General features: G+C 37.0%; 1 protein-coding gene across 2 annotated transcripts; it reads left to right on the top strand.

Annotated features, from left to right (window-relative positions):
• The first annotated feature begins 741 nt into the window (after positions 1-741).
• Positions 742-16,276, top strand: LOC148098210 (uncharacterized). 2 transcript variants are annotated; one of them, XR_015716618.1, is made up of 7 exons: positions 749-780; positions 1,841-1,867; positions 3,124-11,886; positions 12,870-13,223; positions 13,405-13,536; positions 13,623-13,845; positions 13,936-16,276. XR_015716618.1 is itself a non-coding variant. In XM_087830222.1 (2 exons), exon 2 carries the CDS (start codon positions 4,363-4,365, stop codon positions 11,875-11,877), a length of 7,515 nt encoding a protein of 2,504 aa, XP_087686348.1. In that variant the 5' UTR covers positions 742-1,867; positions 3,124-4,362; the 3' UTR covers positions 11,878-12,601. The 2 variants fall into 2 exon arrangements, 1 of the variants encoding a protein (XP_087686348.1); XM_087830222.1 differs by lacking the exons at positions 12,870-13,223; positions 13,405-13,536; positions 13,623-13,845; positions 13,936-16,276 and having other exon boundaries at positions 742-1,867; positions 3,124-12,601.
• The last annotated feature ends 3,002 nt before the right edge of the window (positions 16,277-19,278 follow it).

Below are 19,278 nucleotides of genomic sequence, written 5' to 3'. Positions count from 1 at the left end.
GTATTAAACATACCCCAAATGTGACTGAAATATGTAGAAACTGCTTTGTAGGAACCATCCATCTCCAAATTTCTCATTTTGCCAAAAGTCATACTGAATAAAGTATTGTTTACTTTTATGATGTACTGTTGTCCCAGGTAAATACACACAGAAACAGTGATTTGAGAACTTTGGGAACCTGTGATGTGGCATAAATTTTAAGTAGGTGGCCTGAAAGTGTCTGCTCTAACCTCAGTGTGTTGGTTTTGTTGGACCATATGATATTTACAGTAGGTTATTGTAGCAGCACATCTTGGTGTAAGTTTATGGACTCTGTTTGTTTTTATTGTGTTAATAGAATTTGAATTCAGGCCACCTCAAATGTTAAAACCTACAAACATTCCATACAAGCTATCATTTGTGATTGTTGCCTACTTTTAAATTGTGACATCACCATTTGATAAAGTGTGCAGTGCTAGGTGTTGCAAATCATTGGTCTACTCTCTTAAGTAATCGAACCTAAATTTTGGAGCATTACATGAATCAGAAACTTGTGTGGCTTATTGCAAATGAATAAAACTACATATTACCTTTATGAAGATGATAATCTTTAAAGAAAAACAGAGGAGAGTTGTTGTTTGTATTCCAGCTGTGGTAAACAAAGAAGTTTCTGGAATCTTTTTGACTACAGAGAGTGATGCAATATTAACTCTAATGCTGATTGGAGTTGTCTGAGCCTGTATTTTTGTTCTTTGTCTTTTGTTACACAGAGTGAACAGATCTTTGGTTTTGCCTTTGCTGGTAAGTAGACAGTAATGGTAATGTTTAGTAATTTACTTGTGTCTTCTTGCCATTCACTCATGGGCAAAAACAAATAGTCAGGATTTAGAATCTGTAGCAGCAAAGCCCCCACACAGGACCACTGACTGCCCCTGAAAATGTCAATGAAGTTTAATAGCCCATTAATGTCTGATTTTAATTTTTGATGGCTTATCAAGTCCAAACATAGTTAAATGTCAGAGATATCTTTATGCAGTTGTTTGATTTCTCCTTATGTTTGTGGATTTAAGTATCAAACAAAACTATAAAAGTGCTTTAGGTAAGTATAGGTGGTACCTTAAACACTTAAGAGCACCACAGCTATCGATTTTTATTATTATATCTTTCATTCCACTTATGAATTAGCATGAAGTCGAAACACTAGAAGTATTTTGCCTGAGTGACTGTAAGTGATAGCTTAAACGCTTAAGCAACAATAAAATGTAAGAGAAGTACAGTTGTGAGTAGGTATATTAAAGCCAATGTTTTAAAATTAAATATAAATGTTGCCAAAAAGGGATATACTGCAAAACATAAATATTGCTAGCAACAAATACAATGGAATGACTTTTTAGCGTAATATTTTAAGAAATTTTCATTAGAAAAATGGTGTGCCACTGTTGTTGTTGTTGTGGTTTTCTGTTGCTTCTGATTTAAATAATTAATTTGTATTCAACATTTTTAATCTAAAATGAGATTAAAAGTTGTCATTCTTCACATATTATTAGAACTGACTTGTGATAGAAAATGTTGGAGCCACTATGCTTCTGTGTACGAAAATATTTGGTATATCCTGCATTTGTGCCAACAAATATTGGTGCCTACTCTTTGCAATTCTGTAGTATGAATGTTTTTATTAACATGTTAACATGTTATTAAACATGCCATCTGAGACTCTGCAATTAAATTCAGCTCATAAAGCCTTAAATAAATTGAGGATTTTACTAGTTAATTTGTGTCACAGTAAGTTGGATTGTGTGTGAAGAGGCTCAACAGTCTGAATCATCAAACAGTGATCTGATGAATTGTTTCCTTTCTCTAGACTGCTGATCTGATCGTCTCAAGTCTGGTAAGTAAAGGTTTGTCTGAGGTGCAGTGCTGGGAAATGTTTCTCATTATAGGAGATTCAGTTTAGTGCAGTGAGTCAGCACAGCTCTTGGCAATCATCAAATCCTAGAAAAGCCTATGTAAACATTTCCAGACTTACAGATCTCTCTTATCATCATACTGCATTTTTAATTAGGCCCTAATATCGGCCATGCTAAGTTTATTGTAGATTTAGCGGAGTGAGTATTAAACATGCCCCATATTTGACTGAAAAATGTAGAAACTGCTGTGTAGGAGTCATCTGTCTCCAAATTTTTCATTTTGCCAAAAGTCATACTGAGTAAATTATTTTTTACTTTTATGTTAACGGCTCCCCAGACATTATGATATACTGTTGTACCTGGTAAGTACACACAGAAATGGGAATTTGAGACCTTTGGGCATTTAGGAACATGTGAGTTGAGTGCATGTGAAGTGTTTAAAGCAGGTGGTCTGAAACTGTCTGCTCTAACTTCATTCTGTGGGTTTAGCTTGACCATATAATGTTTATAGTAAGTTACTGTAGCACCACATCTTGGTTTACAGACTCTGTTTGTTTTTATTGTGTTAATAGAATGCAAAAATGTCCTTAGAAATGTTCCACCGCCATATGTTAAACATTTTCATTCAGTTGAATCTAATAATGTACTGTACAACTCTTCAGTGTGTAATGAATGAATTAATGTTCTGTATTTTTCGGACTGTAAGGCGCACTAAATTCTAAGGCACATTAAGCCAAACAAAACAGATAAGTCAAACTTTATTCAACTCATTTACAATAACTCTGAAAATTGTTCAGTTGCAAGACATAAAATACAGAACAATACACTCACTTTTCAGGATTTGTGGATTGATGAATGTGGATTGATCAGTTTGAAATCTGCTTCATAAGCATGGCTCTCAACAGGTGCCAGGCCCTTATACACACACACCATATTATGTTGAAGCACAGTACGAATTACTCTACGAGGGTGCTGACTATGGTAGCCATACTCCGACAATACATCAAGTGGTGCGGCTTTGTAGCTTACCAAAGTCATACTAAAACATTTGACAGATTTTTGAGTGCCGTGTACCACATAGAATTGGTTTGAAATCAGTAAGCACAACCATACATAAGGTGCACTGTCTATTTTTGAGAAAATTAAAGGCTTTTAAATGTGCCTTATAGTCTGAAAAATACGGTAAAGCCAGGTTTATTGGAAGTGTGTCTAATTCCACTTTCTTTCTGTCTTACAGGTGACCTGCTGCAGAAAACCCTCTCCCTCTATCATTAACAAGCAATTCAGTCTGTCCTATCACTCTCCCTCTCCCTGCTCCATCTTTTTTGACAAGCCATTCTATCTTCTATCATTCTCCGCCATGAACTCTATCTAATTTGACAAGCTTGAACCTGAGTTGAAACGCAATCCTGTGACTTGAAATCAAGTTTTACCAGAATCTAAGTTTTTGGAATTGAAGTTACCAGAACTTCGTCAATCTGTATTCAGAATTCTGAGAGATCTCCGCTCTCACTGCTCCATCTTTCCTGTCGTTAAACTCTCTCACATCCAGTCATTTTGCTGGAAATCACAAGTACAAAGTTAAAATTACAGTAGTAGAATTACAGTACAGTAGAACTCACAGTAGAAACTACTTACACATTTTAATTTTGCATTACACTTTGGAATAAACATTGATTGGCTGTTTGGCTTAGAGGTGCAATTACTTTGATAAATTATATAAAATATACACCTCTTCTTAAAGGTTTATTTGTAATAAGACAATCTGGTTATTTTGTAATTTATACATACAGACTGCTGTATTTACATAAATATTAAATTAGATTCAGATACATTTTTCAAGTCTGTTTCATTGACTATAACATTTGACTACAAGTTTAAACTATTATTATTTAAGGACAAACCCTTTTTTTGTCACTCAGTGTAAGTATTCAGTTACAATTGTCATCTAGAGGCTGCCCTGAGAACCCAGACTTCCTGTTTCCTGACTGCTGCAGAACATCCAGCTGAAGAATCGTCATCGCCTGTCATCTGATCACCACACCATCACAGTTCCTTATATTTGCTTTAAATTTTAGATATCTGAAAGATTTACACAAATTCTACTTAAAGGCTAAGAGTTTTATTATAGCCTGTTGATTGTTGAGATTTATTCTGCATATTACTTTACAGAAGTATAGACCTATTCATTAACCAGTCTGGTTAAACAAAATAGAAGTAATAATATACAGTTTTTGAAAAAGCTACAATAAAACTGTTTTTAAAGAACTTTCAATAACCTTTATATTGAGTTTGTATTTAAGTCAGCCTTTTACATCAATTACATAGTTATAACAACACTTTACCATTTGTATAGTTTTACATTTCTCCATTTGATAGAAACTTGAGGAGTCATTTGTTTTTCAGTGTTTACAGGTTGAGTTTTGTTTACATTTGTGTATAAATACATATAAGGGCCAGTTTGTACTTGCACAAAATGCCAAGGAAAGGTCAAAGGTCACAGTCCCAGAAGCTTAGATGGCAAAAGGAGAAGGAACAGGTAAATGTTTCTCAGACCGGTGAGCAGGTAAAGGTGTCTGTTACAAGTATTCCCAGTCCAGAAGTGCAGCTCAGCGTTCAGACAGCCGCAGTGTCTTATGCAGATGTGGTAAAGAGAGGTGTTTGCTCATCTGTGCCAAATGCTAAAGTACAGCAGGTAATCCAGACTGAATCCCAGGTAACTGTGCAAATGCAGCATGATGGAGAAGCTCCAGGACCGTCTCATGTACAGGTTACAAACAGTGAAAGTCGTCCACGAGTGAGTAACATCTGTGCATCTCGAAGCCAGGCCGCTGCTAAGTATGGAAAGTACAGGAATCAGCAATGCATGGCTAACAGTTTGGTTTTCCTGTCATTCTTACACGAGGATGAATTCATTACCAGAGCAGATCTTAACCGTGTGTTGGACAAAGGCCATGCCGTGTATTCAGATGCCAGAAAGAGGTTTGTGAACAGCGTGTTTCTAGCCTGTGATGAGCTTCCCACAGTGGTCACCAGCCGCAGACACGAGTATCAAGTGGATATGTCTCAGTTTGCTCGTTATGGCACATTTGACGGTACAGATCATCTTCCGAGCCTTGAACAGGGACTACAGTGTTTGGCTTCAGAGTTTCGCTACGCTTTGCTAGTCATGGGAGGAACAGTCATGGCAGTTTGCAGGCTGACTTCAGGTGAATACGCATACTTTGACCCTCACCCACGTAAGTCTACAGGAATGCCCATGTCGCTGGGTGTAAGTGGTGGAACTGCAGTTCTATTAAAATTCACACATCTTAACGACATGATTGACAGGATCAAACATTTGTACCGAATGTTTAGCATCGCACCAACCTGCACTTATGAGCTACAGCCTGTTGAGTTCCACAGTGAAAACGTTGCTGACCAAAGAAATGCTGATGAAAACAGACAAACAGCTTCAACTGTTCCAGCACCAGCCTTAAATGAACCTGAATTTGAAAGAGTGGATTATTCAAATGAGCCAGCTGCTGAGCTGAACAATCGTCCTTCTGATTATTTAGAAATAGAAACCTCTGCATCTTCTGTAAGAGACACTCCGGTAACAAAAGATTCTGTTCCTCAGAATGATTTAAACACTGCCTCCTGTTTAACTAAGACAACAGAGGAACTCTCACATAAACTGTTGAAGCATAATAAACAGCAAAGGAGAAAGATTAGGAGACGACTATTGGTCCAAGAAAAACTACCACAGAGAAAGGAAAATGAGAAAAAGAAAGAAAGACAGATGTACACTTTTGATGAAAGCTTTAAGGCAAAGAAAAAAGATTCTAGTAGAAAGTCTCATGATTCTGATCACAGTAAGAAAAAGAGTGTGTACAAAAATAATCTGTATAAACTCAATGCTACATACAGAGAGAAACAGAGAGAACATTTTAGAAAAATCTATAGAGATAGTGCTAAAATTAGAGAGAGAAAAAGAGAACGTGTCATAAGGATGTATAAAGAAGATTCTTTATTCAGAGAAAAGCAGAAGGAACGAATAACAAGAACATACAGAGAATCTCCCGTGTTCCGAAAAAAGCAGAAGGAACGAATAACAAGAACATACAGAGAATCTCCCGTGTTCCGTAAAAAGCAGAAGGAACGAATAACAAGAACATACAGAGAATCTCCCGTGTTCCGAGAAAAGCAGAAGGAACGAATAACAAGAACATACAGAGAATCTCCCGTGTTCCGAGAAAAGCAGAAGGAACGAATAACAAGAACATACAGAGAATCTCCCGTGTTCCGAGAAAAGCAGAAGGAACGAATAACAAGAACATACAGAGAATCTCCCGTGTTCCGAGAAAAGCAGAAGGAACGAATAACAAGAACATACAGAACTTGTGCTGAATTCAGAGAGAAACATAAAGCTTACATGAGGTCATATGTTTCTAACCTATATAAAGAAAGTGTAGAATTTAGACAGAAAAAAAAATGTTACATCACTAAACGTTATGGAGAAGAGAGACAATTTCAGCAGCAACACAAGGACAATATGAGAGAACGAATGAGAGTAAAATATTGGAACAGTTTTTCTTTTAGACAGATGCATAATATCAGATGTGCAATGAAAATAAAAAGAAAATATCGTCAGATGCATCGACCAGCTGAAAGTTTACAGTGTCATCCAGAGAACAGTTTAATGAATGAGGCCATATCTCGTTTCAGATCCAACATTAAGTCAGCACCCTCTTATGTTTGTACTGTTTGTCTAAAAGCTTCTTTTCCTAATCAGGTGAAAATCTGCAAAAGAGAAAATTACTCAAAATATCAAATTGTAGCTCAGCAGTGTCTAACTGGTAAATTTGTTCATATGTGTGATGAAGCATGTAATGATCACTGCAGCTTTCCTGTTGAGAGAAAAAAGGAGTATATCTGTCACACGTGTCACAGTTCCCTCAAAAGTGGACGCATGCCAAGACTTGCCGCTGTCAATGGTTTAGAACTGCAGGATATTCCAGCTGAACTTCGTGATCTCAACATTCTGGAGAGACATCTGATTGCCAAATGCATACCTTTTGCTAAGATTATTCCACTTCCAAAGGGCAGACAAAGACTCATACGTGGTAATGTGGTGTGTGTACCATCTGAAGTCCAACAAACAGTTGACTGTTTACCGAGGCTCAGAAGCCAATCACAGATAATGAGGATCAAGCTGAAAAGACGACTGTGCTACAAAGGCCATCAGCTGTTCCAGACTGTCACCTGGTCTAAACTCATTGAAGCCCTGCGTAAACTCAAACAGATTCACCCACAGTACACAGATGTTGTTATCAGAGATGATGCATTGCTTTGTGATCCAACGTTACCTGATGATGACAGCAGTGATGAAGCCAGCATGGGAAGCGATGATTATGATGAAGCAGATTTAATGGAAATTGACAACTATGAAAAAGATGCCCTTTTGTGCGAAAGTGAGTCTGAAAGTGAACAAGATATTAATATGCAATCCTGTGATGAACAACCAGAGGAACAAAATCCAGATGAACCAGAAAGTGATTTGAACAATGGAGGTTTTGCTCTAGAAAGTTGTCTGCAGCCTGTTGACATTTCAGAAGAGATTCTCTGTTTCACTGATAACACATATTGTGTGGCTCCTGCAGAAAGAAACAATCCTGTTAGCTTCTTCAGAACTCCTCATTTGGAAGCCATGGCATTTCCTGTGCAGTTTCCTACCGGTCAGAATACACTGGACGAAAAGAGACTTCTTAAACTCACACCAAGTGCTTACTTCAAGTCAAGGCTTTTCAACATTGACGCAAGATTTGCTAAAGACACAAATTACCTGTTTTTCTCACAGTTTGTCACTGAAATACACTTGGCTAATTCCAGCATGACAATACAGCTAAGGAAAGGTAAAACTATGACCAAAGATGGACGCAAAATCACATCAGGAATGTTACAAAGTAAGACAGAAGTAGAGAAGCTGGTAAGAAATAAAGATGCAATCAGATTTATGCAGCCACTCAGAGGAACTCCAGCTTACTGGCAGAAAACTACCAAAGATCTATTCAGTATGGTTCGTCAAATAGGAACACCTCAGTTCTTTGTCACTTTCTCTGCTGCTGAGATGAGATGGCCTGAAGTGATTCAAGCAATAAAGAGACAGCAAGGTGAAGAGGTTGATTTTGAAGCCCTGGACTGGTCAGAAAAGTGTGAAATCCTAAGATCAAATCCAGTAACCACCATGCGAATGTTTGATAAGCGTGTTGAGGCTTTGTTCAGAGATTTGCTTTTTTCTCCTGCACAGCCCCTTGGTGAAATCATTGATTACTTTTACAGAGTTGAGTTCCAGCACAGAGGTAGTCCGCATATACACATGTTGCTGTGGATTCGAGAAAAGGTAGAAGTAGATGTGGACGATGACCAAACGGTCTGTGACTTTGTGGACAGATACATCTCGGCTCAACTCCCTGATCCAGAAAAACAACCTGAACTGCACAAAAAAGTCACTGAACTACAAAAGCACAGCAAAAGCCACACAAAAACATGCTTTAAGAGTGTGAACTCTGGTTGTAGATTTGGGTTTCCAAAACCACCAGCCACAAGAACAATGATTGTGAGACAGGATGAGGATTCAGACACTGAAGCTGCAAAAGCCAAACTCAGACCTTTGATGAACCTGCTGAAGGAACCTGAAGCTGCTTCCCTCACCATAGAGCAGATTCTGTCACGATGCAACTTGACAATGAATGAGTATGAACAATGCCTCCAGAACATAAACAAAAAAACAGCTCTTATTCTGAAACGTGACCCAAAGGACTGTTGGATCAACAATTACAACCCACACCTGCTTGAAGCCTGGAATGCCAATTTAGATGTCTCATTAATTTTGAATGCCTATTCCTGTATAGAATACCTCTGTAAATATATAACGAAGAAAGAATCTGGCCTCTCTGAATACCTGAAGACAGTTATTGATAACTCTGCAAAGAACACGGTCAATGAATGTGATGAAATGAGAGCTGTGATGCAGGCTTACTCAAAAAAGAGAGAGATCAGTGCACAGGAGTGTGTGACTCGAGTCTGTGGCCTAAAAATGAAAAAATGTTCCCGCAGTGTTGTATTTGTACCAACAGATGATAACCCGGTAAAAATGAGTCGCCCCATGAGCTACCTGGAAAGCACAACACACGACAGTTGTAATATTTGGATGACAAGTTTGAGTGATAAATACAAATGCAGACCTGAGACACCAGAATATGAGGAAATGTCACTGGCTGATTTTGCTGCCCTTTGCCGGTTGGTGAGTGGTCCAAATGAAGGAAAAGATGTGCTTCCTCTTCTAAACCAGCTTGGATTTGTACAAAGGCGAAAGAATGATAAACCAGCTATAATCAGATATTACCACTGTTCAGAGGAAAAGGATCCTGAGCAATTTTATGGACGATTGCTGAGACTTTACCTTCCACACAGATCAGAGCAGGAACTGAAACCACAAGGGTTCCAAACCTATCAGTCCTTCTACAACTCAGGTTGTGTACGACTTCCATGTTCAGACCACAGTGAGTCTGTTAAACGGATTGTAAAAAGAAATAAAGACAAGTATGAGAAGAACTCTGAGGATATTGAGAGTGCACTGGAAGAATTTGAACAAAATAGGGATGTTGTGATCGATGAATGGTGTAATCTGGCTCCTGAATCTGAAGTTGTGAGGCTGCAATGTGATGAGAATCTTCCTGAGAGACATTCTGATGATGAGAACGAACAGGAGAATGTCCCTGACTACAGTCGTCAGTCTGATGCTGTAACAGAGATCAGAGCCATCAGAGAACAACCTGCAGTAGATCCAGCTGTGGTACGTGTAATGTATCAGAATCTGAACCAGAAGCAGGCCTGCGTGTTCTATGCTATAAGAGACTGGTGTATTCAGCGAGTTTGTGGTTTGAACCCAGATCCATTTTTCTTCTATATCAACGGTGGTGCAGGAACTGGAAAGTCACATCTGATTAAGTGTATTCACTCTGAAGCATCAAAGATCCTGAGCAGACTGCCTGCTAATGCAGAAGAAGCTGACATATCAAATCAAACTGTTTTACTGACTTCATTTACCGGGACAGCAGCTTTTTCTATCAATGGCTCTACATTACATTCTCTACTGAAACTACCCAGGAGTCTGAAACCACCCATTCAAGGACTTGGTAACCAACTGGATGAAGTCAGATCTGAGTTGATGAATGCAGAAATTATTGTTATTGATGAGATTTCGATGGTTTCAAAACCCCTTTTTGCCTATGTGGATGCAAGACTGAAACAAATCAAAGGCACTCAGAGACCTTTTGGTGGAATGTCAGTTTTAGCTGTTGGAGATTTTTACCAGCTGCCACCAGTGCGACAGTCTAAACCTCTGTGTGTTTATGATCCAGAACAGATTGACCTATGGCAGGAACATTTTCAGATGATCACTCTAACCGAGATCATGCGTCAGAAAGATGATGTGGCCTTTGCAGAGATGTTGAACAGGATTAGAGTCAAAGAAAAGACAGATGAGCTTTCTCAGTGCGACAGAGATTTGTTGTCACAGGCTGTGACTACACCAGAAGAATGTCCAACTGAGGTCTTACACATTTATGCCACCAACAAGAATGTGGAATCCCATAACACAGATACCCTGAAGAAGCTTCATTCAAACATCATAATCATCACTGCAGACGATTTCCAGAAGGATAAACGTACAGGCAGAATGGCACGAAGAGACAAACCATTTACAGGTGGGCGAAATGATTTACCCGACACTCTGAACGTTGCTGAAGGAGCTCGAGTGATGCTGACCAGAAACTTGGACACACTAAACGGTTTGGTCAACGGTGCTTTTGGTATACTGGTAAAGGTGGTGAGATCTGAAAATGATGGACACATAATTAAACTGGGCCTGAGAATGGACAACCGGCAGTCTGTAAGAAGCAACCGCAGTGCTAATGCAGCGTCTGATAATCTGGTTTACATTGAGAGAGCAGAGGAGAGTCTGAAGTTTAAAGGAGCGGTACGCAGACAGTTTCCTGTAAAGCTAGCATTCGCCTGCACAATTCACAAAACCCAGGGTCTTACAACACAGACAGCTGTAGTTTCAATGAAGAACATTTTTGAACCAGGTATGGCTTATGTTGCTCTCAGCAGGGTGACGTCTCTCAGTGGACTCTATTTACAGGACTTGGATGAGAAAAAGATTTACGCCAATCCCGAGGTAACTGCAGCGCTCCAAACCATGAGACAAGCCAGCGTTGAGGAAATGATGCCTCTTCTTCAGGTCAGAGAAACAGCCAGCAGATCTGACACTCTTACACTGATCCATCACAATACGGAGGGTTTGCCATCTCACATCAGTGACATGAAGAGTCATCATGAAATGTGTTTAGCAGATGTTTTGTGTCTCACTGAGTCTCACCTCCAAGGCTCCTTTGTTGCAGATAGTCTTCATTTGGACGGCTACACCATGTTCAAACGCAACAGACATGTGTCCTACACAAACTTTCCTCACATGGCCAGCAGAAGTGGTGGTGGAGTTGTTGTGTATTTGAGGAATCATTTTCAGGTTCAGGTAAAACAGTATCTGCATAATGTCACTGATCTTGAGTTTTTAGTGTTGAAGGTTCAGGCTCCATTCCCTGCGCTCATTGCGGTTGTGTACAGACCCCCTGACTACAGTTTGACACCGTTCATGCAAAACCTGGTAAGTCTTTTAGATTCACTTGAAATAATGGACTGTCACCCAATAATTGTGTGTGGAGATTTTAATGAAAACCAGTTACAGAGTGGAAGGAAACAGATTCTGGAGCAGTTTCAATCTAGAGGGTATTCACAGCTGATCACTTCTGCCACTACAGACAAGAACACCCTGCTTGACCTGATTTTTCTTTCTGAGCCACAGAAAAGCCTCCATTCAGGTGTTCTGAGAACATATTACAGCTACCACAACCCTGTGTTTTGTGTCCTGTCCTCAAGCCAATCATGAAGTCGTGTGGTGAGTTTTGAAACAATTACAGATCATGTTTGTTACAGAGTTTACTGATTGTAGAGCATGAAAAAGATTTTTCATTGAAATATCACATTTCTTCATATTGTCTTCCCTACTCTGTCCGTAAGAAGACCCTTTCTTATTGCAATGTTATTAATCATTTCACCAAATCATGGCTGTACTTCATGCAGAGCCGGGAGATCTGCTTTCTGTTATCATGCACCTCAGATCTGAAATATGCTGCAAAAAGTATTAAACGGACATAATTTATTTTTTATTCTCATGTTTTAAATGACTAAATCTACTAATGCATTTTTTCATGGATGTTAATTGTCATCTCCTTTTTTGATACTGTTTTTACTTTGACGTTTGTATCTCAACAAATGAGATCTTCCCCTCCAAGGGCTTTCAAATATGAAATAGTAAATAAATAAATCCCAGATAAATGCAGGTATTTATTATGGGTCACATGAATAAATACAGACAATTATATTTTCTTGATTATAGTAGATTTTGTAGAATCAAATGTTTTTGGGATGAATGAGGTTTTGCTTATCATGTTTTACAGGTAAAAAAATGTAAAGGTTTTAAACTATCTTTAGGCTACCAGAGATGTCTATGATGATACATTATGTAGAGAAAAAACATTAGTACAGCTTACAGAATATGTATAAAAACTGATTTAGAAGTACATTGAAAGTTTCTGCATCCATTTTCTGACTTGGCCTTTATCCGGGTGGGTTTGGGTTTGGGTGGATAAAGGCCAAGTCAGAATTCTCTGAGCAGCTGGAAAAAGCTGCTAATAAACAAAGACATCAGAAAGCGGGGGCTTTAGGTGTAGCCCCCGCTTTCTGACGCACTAATTAGATTTAGTAACTGACACCCCATACCAGCATTACATAGACACTTGGGGGCTGAGATGGGTGGGTGGGGAGGGTGGGTGGGTGGTGTTAAAAGCACTTTATGTTTTGTAGATGTATTTTTTTCAGACAGGGCACACACAGTCCTGTTTCCTTTGTGGGAAAACCTTCAAACTTCACCATCCTCAGCTGAAACAACAACATCTTAACACCATCTTCATGAACTGCTGAGCCAAACCTGATCCATCAGTGCTGGACTGCACAGATAACTACATGCCACACAGAGACTGCTGTTTTATGAACTGCCATACCAGTGTGTCTTCAATGGAGAAGATGACACACCCATCACCTGACCTCCTGCCTGATCTGGAGACCATCATCATGCTGCCACACTACACACCTCTGAGACCATCAATGATGACTCATACTGAGGAAACTGTATTTCCTGTCAGAGATGCTCAGTGATCCTCAGAGCAGAGAGAGGTATGATTCTTTATCTTTGATAAAAAATGTCAGTGTTTTTAATTCAATTAATTAATTTAAATCCTGTTTATTGCATAAATAATTCCACACTCAAATGATTATACTTGTTGAAACTTTTTGAGTTTTAATTCACATTATGGATTACAAATCTATGCTTTTCCTACTCTGTCTCTCTGTGCAGGTACTGCTGTCTTCTGAGTTCTTCAGTGTCCCAACTGAGACATTCAAACCTCATTGCAGAGCTCATGTCTTTCCTCACCATCATGTGAGTGTGAGATTGCTCTGGATTCTGGTGGCCTGCAGCACCTATAAGGTATTTCAACATTGTTCATTGTATAACTTATTTGTAGTTTTTAGGCCTTAACACAAATAAAATGTTCCTTTTTCTGTATTATTTAGAACAAGCTCGTACAGTGTGCCTGCATTCCAGCTTCTTAGACTCTACGCAAGTGGACAGAGTATCAGTGTTTGGCCACTCTTACAGACACCGACTTCTGTCAACTCACTGCTACTAATCAGGCAACTCACTCCAGAAAGACAGAGGGCTGCAAGCCTGTCATCGTTTCCAGTGTGGCTTTGTATTCTTGGGGTAGCATCAGATTTTTCCCACAAATATTCAAAGGTAACACTTATTTTAAGCTTAGTTATTAAATCAAAAGTCTTCCCTTTTGTTAATTTTATTGTTTTAAAAAAAACATTTGTTTTCTTTTAGATTTATATGCAGTGATCGGATGTGGTGGAGCTTTGTTAACTGTGTGGAAAACATCTGTTTGTGATGATATTTACAATGAGGCTTTAAGGTGACAGTTTCCATGTAATTTCAATCCTTTTACTAAGCAAAAACATGTTTGCAATTAACATTTTTTTTCAGTTTTGTCTTTTGGATTTATGGTTAACATTCATCTGTGACAGCAAATACTAAACTGGTCCAAGTAACCAGCATATCATTGGTCAAAGGCAAAAAGGACCACATGTCACGCTAGCAATGAATTTTTGACTGTGTTTGTGTCACCAGATTTAACAAACAATATCAGACATATGAAACTGAACTCTCGATTAATGTGCAGATGTTTTTTGTGTTTTTTTTTTATTGTTGAATAATTATTTTGTAGGACAAACCCAATCTATTTACCCAAACAATGTAACTTGTTTGGGTAAATAGTGGATTAATATATCTAAGTCTATAAGTATAGCAAGCTGAATTCATACAAACACACAGCTCTAAATCTTGAATTGTAGAATGTACAAAAATGATCATGTGATTATTATGGACATTTAAATAACTATATCTATTGAACCATTACACGTATTCTTTATAGAGATTACACAATCTCAAAATGTGAAAAAAGAAAGTGTTTAAGAGAATAAATAATGTGTGTTTGTATGAATCCTGCCTTAGTATGGGGTGTCAGTAACTACATTAGTATAGAGTAGGTCTAACAGTGGTTTTCCACATCTGCTCTAATATATATAGATAATGGGTCAGGCATATAAAGTCATTTTGAAAAGTTCATAAAGGTCATTTATATGTGTTCCTCTTTATCATTTTATATCAGGTCACACAGCTGACTTGAGTTTTGATCAGGGTAGAACCATAACATTCATGCTAATGGTTCTACTGTTTACAGTTACTTTATGATGGATTTCACCCTGGTCACAGCACTATGTGAAAAGCTGTTAGAGGTAAAGTTAACCCAATTAATACCTCATCATAAGTCACTCTCTAACGCAAAGCAGTGATTATTTTTCAGTGTAATTTATTCCACAACAATGTTCTTTATTTGATTCCTGTTTCTTTAAATATGCACATCGATTGTTCAGCTATGTGACTCTCCACACCTCAAATATATCACAATGTGGACTTCATTTCGGTACAGATTTATCATCAAATCAGGAAACTGTAAACTAATTGAAAAAATGAAACTGATGAAAATTTTAATGTGGCATTGGAACATGTTGTTTATCCTTGCCAAATGGTATTTACACAAAACTCCAGCAAATCAGAGGATGTATTTTTGTCCTTCACTTGCTGTTTATATATGTGTATATTTTTGCAGTTAATAGCCTATCATGTGTCTGCGCATCTTAGGGCCATAAACATAAACATGGCAAACAAGGATATGTTCACTATTCCAACAGATGCTTCAATTGTTTGTATAGGTGTTAGATTCATTTGATTTGCATTTTCTATTAATATTATTCTGTTTTGTCCCAAATGGGATTTTTATTTCTGTATGCCATTATTGTAATCATTGGAAACAACTGAGTAAATATTTTGTATCATATGTTTCTAAAAATACTTGAACGTTCCACTTTTCTACTACTGGTTTTCTACTTTCTAAACTTTCTGCCACTCTTTGGCATTTCAATAACATTATTTTTGGGTGTTTTTATCTCTGACCGCAGCATCTTGTATTACCTAAATGTTGTTTGTGTGGGTTTTGTTTTTGTTTTGTTTTTTTTTTGCCATTTTTAGATTTCACCAGCTGTGTAAACTCTGCAATTTTACCTTGGTTTTGTTCCACATCAGTTTATCTGCTGGGTGATTTTCTTCCTTTTCTAATGTTTCTGGTAATTTTTCACAGTTAAACAAGTAACTTTGAGGTTACTTCAGCCTTTTCAGTTGTTATCTGTTGACAGTTTTGCCTAATTATTACATTTCTGCAAAATTATAGCAGTTCTGATAAGTTGTAATATTTCTGCAAAGTTTTTAATTTTCTACTAAATTATATTATTTCTGCTAGGTTACACTACTTTTGTTTGTTATGTTATGTTATTCTAAATTATTACATTTCTGCTAAGTTTTTAATTTTCTACTAAATTATATTATTTCTGCTAGGTTACACTACTTTTGTTTGTTATGTTATGTTATGTTATGTTAAGTTATGTTATTCTAAATTATTACATTTCTGCTAAGTTGTGGCTTCTGGTAAACTACAACATTTCTGCTGAATTGTTATGTTTATTAGTTATTGCATTTCTGCTAAGTTATTACATTTTTGTTAACTTGATGTTGTCCTGCAAAGTTATTAAAATTTCAACAACTTTTTAAACACTGACTTCAGCTTCTTCAGCTATTTTCAACTATTTTCAGCAGACAGCTTCAGCTATACAGCATCCACACTGCATTTTCGCAGGAAATGCAAATTTTTCTAGTTATTATTATTATTCTAGTTGCCACTTTTTTCCCCGTTTTTTGGCACTTAACTACTTCCACAATTTTCAGCCGATTTTCACCATTCAAATTTTAAACTATTCTGCTATTTCTGCTAATGATCGCTATGACTTTTGCTATTTTTTGCTATTATACTTTTTTAAATATTAAGCTTTTTTCCTTTAATTTGTCCCATTGAAATGAATGGAAAACTTCCAAAATTCTGCTAAAACTTGCTTGTTTTTGAAACTTAACTACTTCCTCATACTTTCACCTAGAACAACCATTCAAACTTTAGAATGTTCACAAATTATTGCGCTATTCATGTATGATTCAGCTTTTTCATATCTGTTACCATTTTCATCTTATCCCTCTTCAAGTTTTGAGTTTCATCTTTGTGATTTTTCACAAAATACATGGGTTGTTATGGTTGCTATGCAGTTGGTTCTAAGTGAGCCACAGTACCTTTGGCAATTTTCTCTTCATGTCCGAACAACTTCTTGCTACTTGCTCAATTTTCACTCAACTTCCACAAATTATACATCAAAACGTAGGTATTTTTGCTGGCTTTCAGAAAATGTCACTATCATTGTTGTGGAATTTATAGAATTTTGGCAAATCTCCTCAGACCAACACAAAGTCGGAAAACTCTCCATAGAAAGTCAATGGAGAGTTTGTTCAAAATCACCGCTTGATTTCTGTAATGAGAGGCATATTCGAATCGTCATATCTCCTTAATGAAGCGACGTTAAGACATGAGGCTTGTCCCGATATATCTTCAGACACTCCTGACGCTCACAATTCAAGAATTTTTGTCTCACCTATTACCGTTCTGAGATGAGTTAGACTTGTTTGAGGGTAGGAAATCTGTCCTTCGCTCAGATTTCTTCAGATTTCAAGCTCTGGAAATGAGGCATTTTTTTCTCTCGTCATATCTTTTTAATGGATTTCCACAGAGACCTGAAAATTTCCATGACTATTCACCAAAGCCTGCTGTCTCTTACGGTGAAAGAATGATATCGATACTCCAAATAGATTTAGAGTTACAAAGCGTTGTTTGAGGGGAAGTCAAGGCAGTTTTTGCTTCGCCTCTACTCAGTTATGGTGCATTATAAGTCAAATATCTTTAATAATTCATATTTTAATGATAAATTGTGAACACTTGAAGATTCCCCCATCTCTTCTGAACAAAACGGTGTAAGAATGACCATTCTAGCCCCTACGGTTAGGAAATTATGGTCATTTGTTTGAGTTTAGTCCTCACTATGAGAAATAGACTGCAAAAATCCTGTCTCTCTGCTGTGTGTGTAAAAACGGCTGCACCTGTTTTGGCGGGAAAAAAGTACACAGCCTCTCTGATTGGTGGATTCAAATTTAGCAGCTCCCAGGCTGCTTGACTGACCTAAAAACTGGCTTCTCTCTCTTTCTGTGTGTGTTATAGTATTTCTAAATGATAGTATTTCTGCTTTTTATAGTATTTCTGCTAAATGATAGTATTTCTGCTTTTTATAGGATTTGTGCTTAATATAGTATTTCTGCTTAATATAGTATTTCTGCTTAATATAGTATTTCTGCTAAATTATAGTATTTCTGCTTTTTAAGGTATTTCTGCTTTTTATAGTATTTCTGCTTAATATAGTATTTCTGCTAAATTATAGTATTTCTGCTACATTATAATATTTCTGCTTTTTATAAGATTTGTTCTTAATATAGGATTTGTGCTTAATATAGTATTTGTGCTAAATTATAGTAATTCTGCTTTTTATAGGATTTGTGCTTAATATAATATTTGTGCTTAATATATTATTTTTGCTAAATTGTAATATTTCTGCTTTTTATAATATTTCTGCTAAATTATAGTATTTCTGCTTTTTATAGTATTACTGCTTTTTGTACTATTTCTGCTTAATATAGTATTTGTGCTAAATTATAGTAATTCTGCTTTTTATAGGATTTGTGCTTAATTTAATATTTGTGCTTAATATATTATTTTTGATAAATTGTAGTATTTCTGCTTTTTATAGTATTTCTGCTAAATTATAGTATTTCTGCTTTTTATAGTATTACTGCTTTTTGTACTATTTCTGCTTAATATAGTATTTCTACTAAATTATAGTATTTCTGCTTTTTATAGTATTTGTGCTTAATTTAATATTTGTGCTTAATATATTATTTTTGCTAAATTGTAGTATTTCTGCTTTTTATAGTATTTCTGCTAAATTATAGTATTTCTGCTTTTTATAGTATTACTGCTTTTTGTACTATTTCTGCTTAATATAGTATTTCTACTAAATTATAGTATTTCTGCTTTTTATAGTATTTGTGCTAAAACATAGTATTTCTACTAAATGTAGTATTTATGCTTAATCATACTATTTCTATATATTACTGCCAGGTCCCCAGGCAGCCAATCCTGTGAGGACTGAGACACTTAGCCCTGAAATTTACATATCAGGGCCTGCACGGCTTCTCAGCCAGCCAATCATATCTGAGGTCTGCCGTTTCTTCTCTCGTCATATCTCAGCGACGGTTGTACAAAGAGCAATGAAAATCGCAGTCAAAGTACACCAAAGTCCGCTGATTCTCCCAGTACAAGAATTATGTTTCTAGTCCACCTAGTTTTTGAGTTACACGACGTTTTGTAACTCCAAAAAACTGTGTTTTTTGCCTCTTACCGCGATCTAATTCTGACTGCTCATCACCCTGTTTTCAAGGCTCCCACTCTCTTTCCCAGTGGCGCAGTTGGTAATGACACGGTTCTGGAACCAAAAGGTCATGGGTTCACTCCCACCTTGGTCAACATGTTTTTCTCCCTACAAATTAATACACTATCACAGACCAGTAATTCATATTGATTATTTATTACAATTCTGCAAACTTTTATGATTTTACCAGCTTTTC

The sequence above is a fragment of the Neolamprologus brichardi genome, chromosome 16, assembly GCF_056152115.1.
Source record: "Neolamprologus brichardi isolate AB-2024 chromosome 16, ASM5615211v1, whole genome shotgun sequence".
Taxonomy (NCBI): Eukaryota; Metazoa; Chordata; class Actinopteri; order Cichliformes; family Cichlidae; genus Neolamprologus; species Neolamprologus brichardi.
This window is presented reverse-complemented; position numbering and strand designations above follow the sequence as displayed.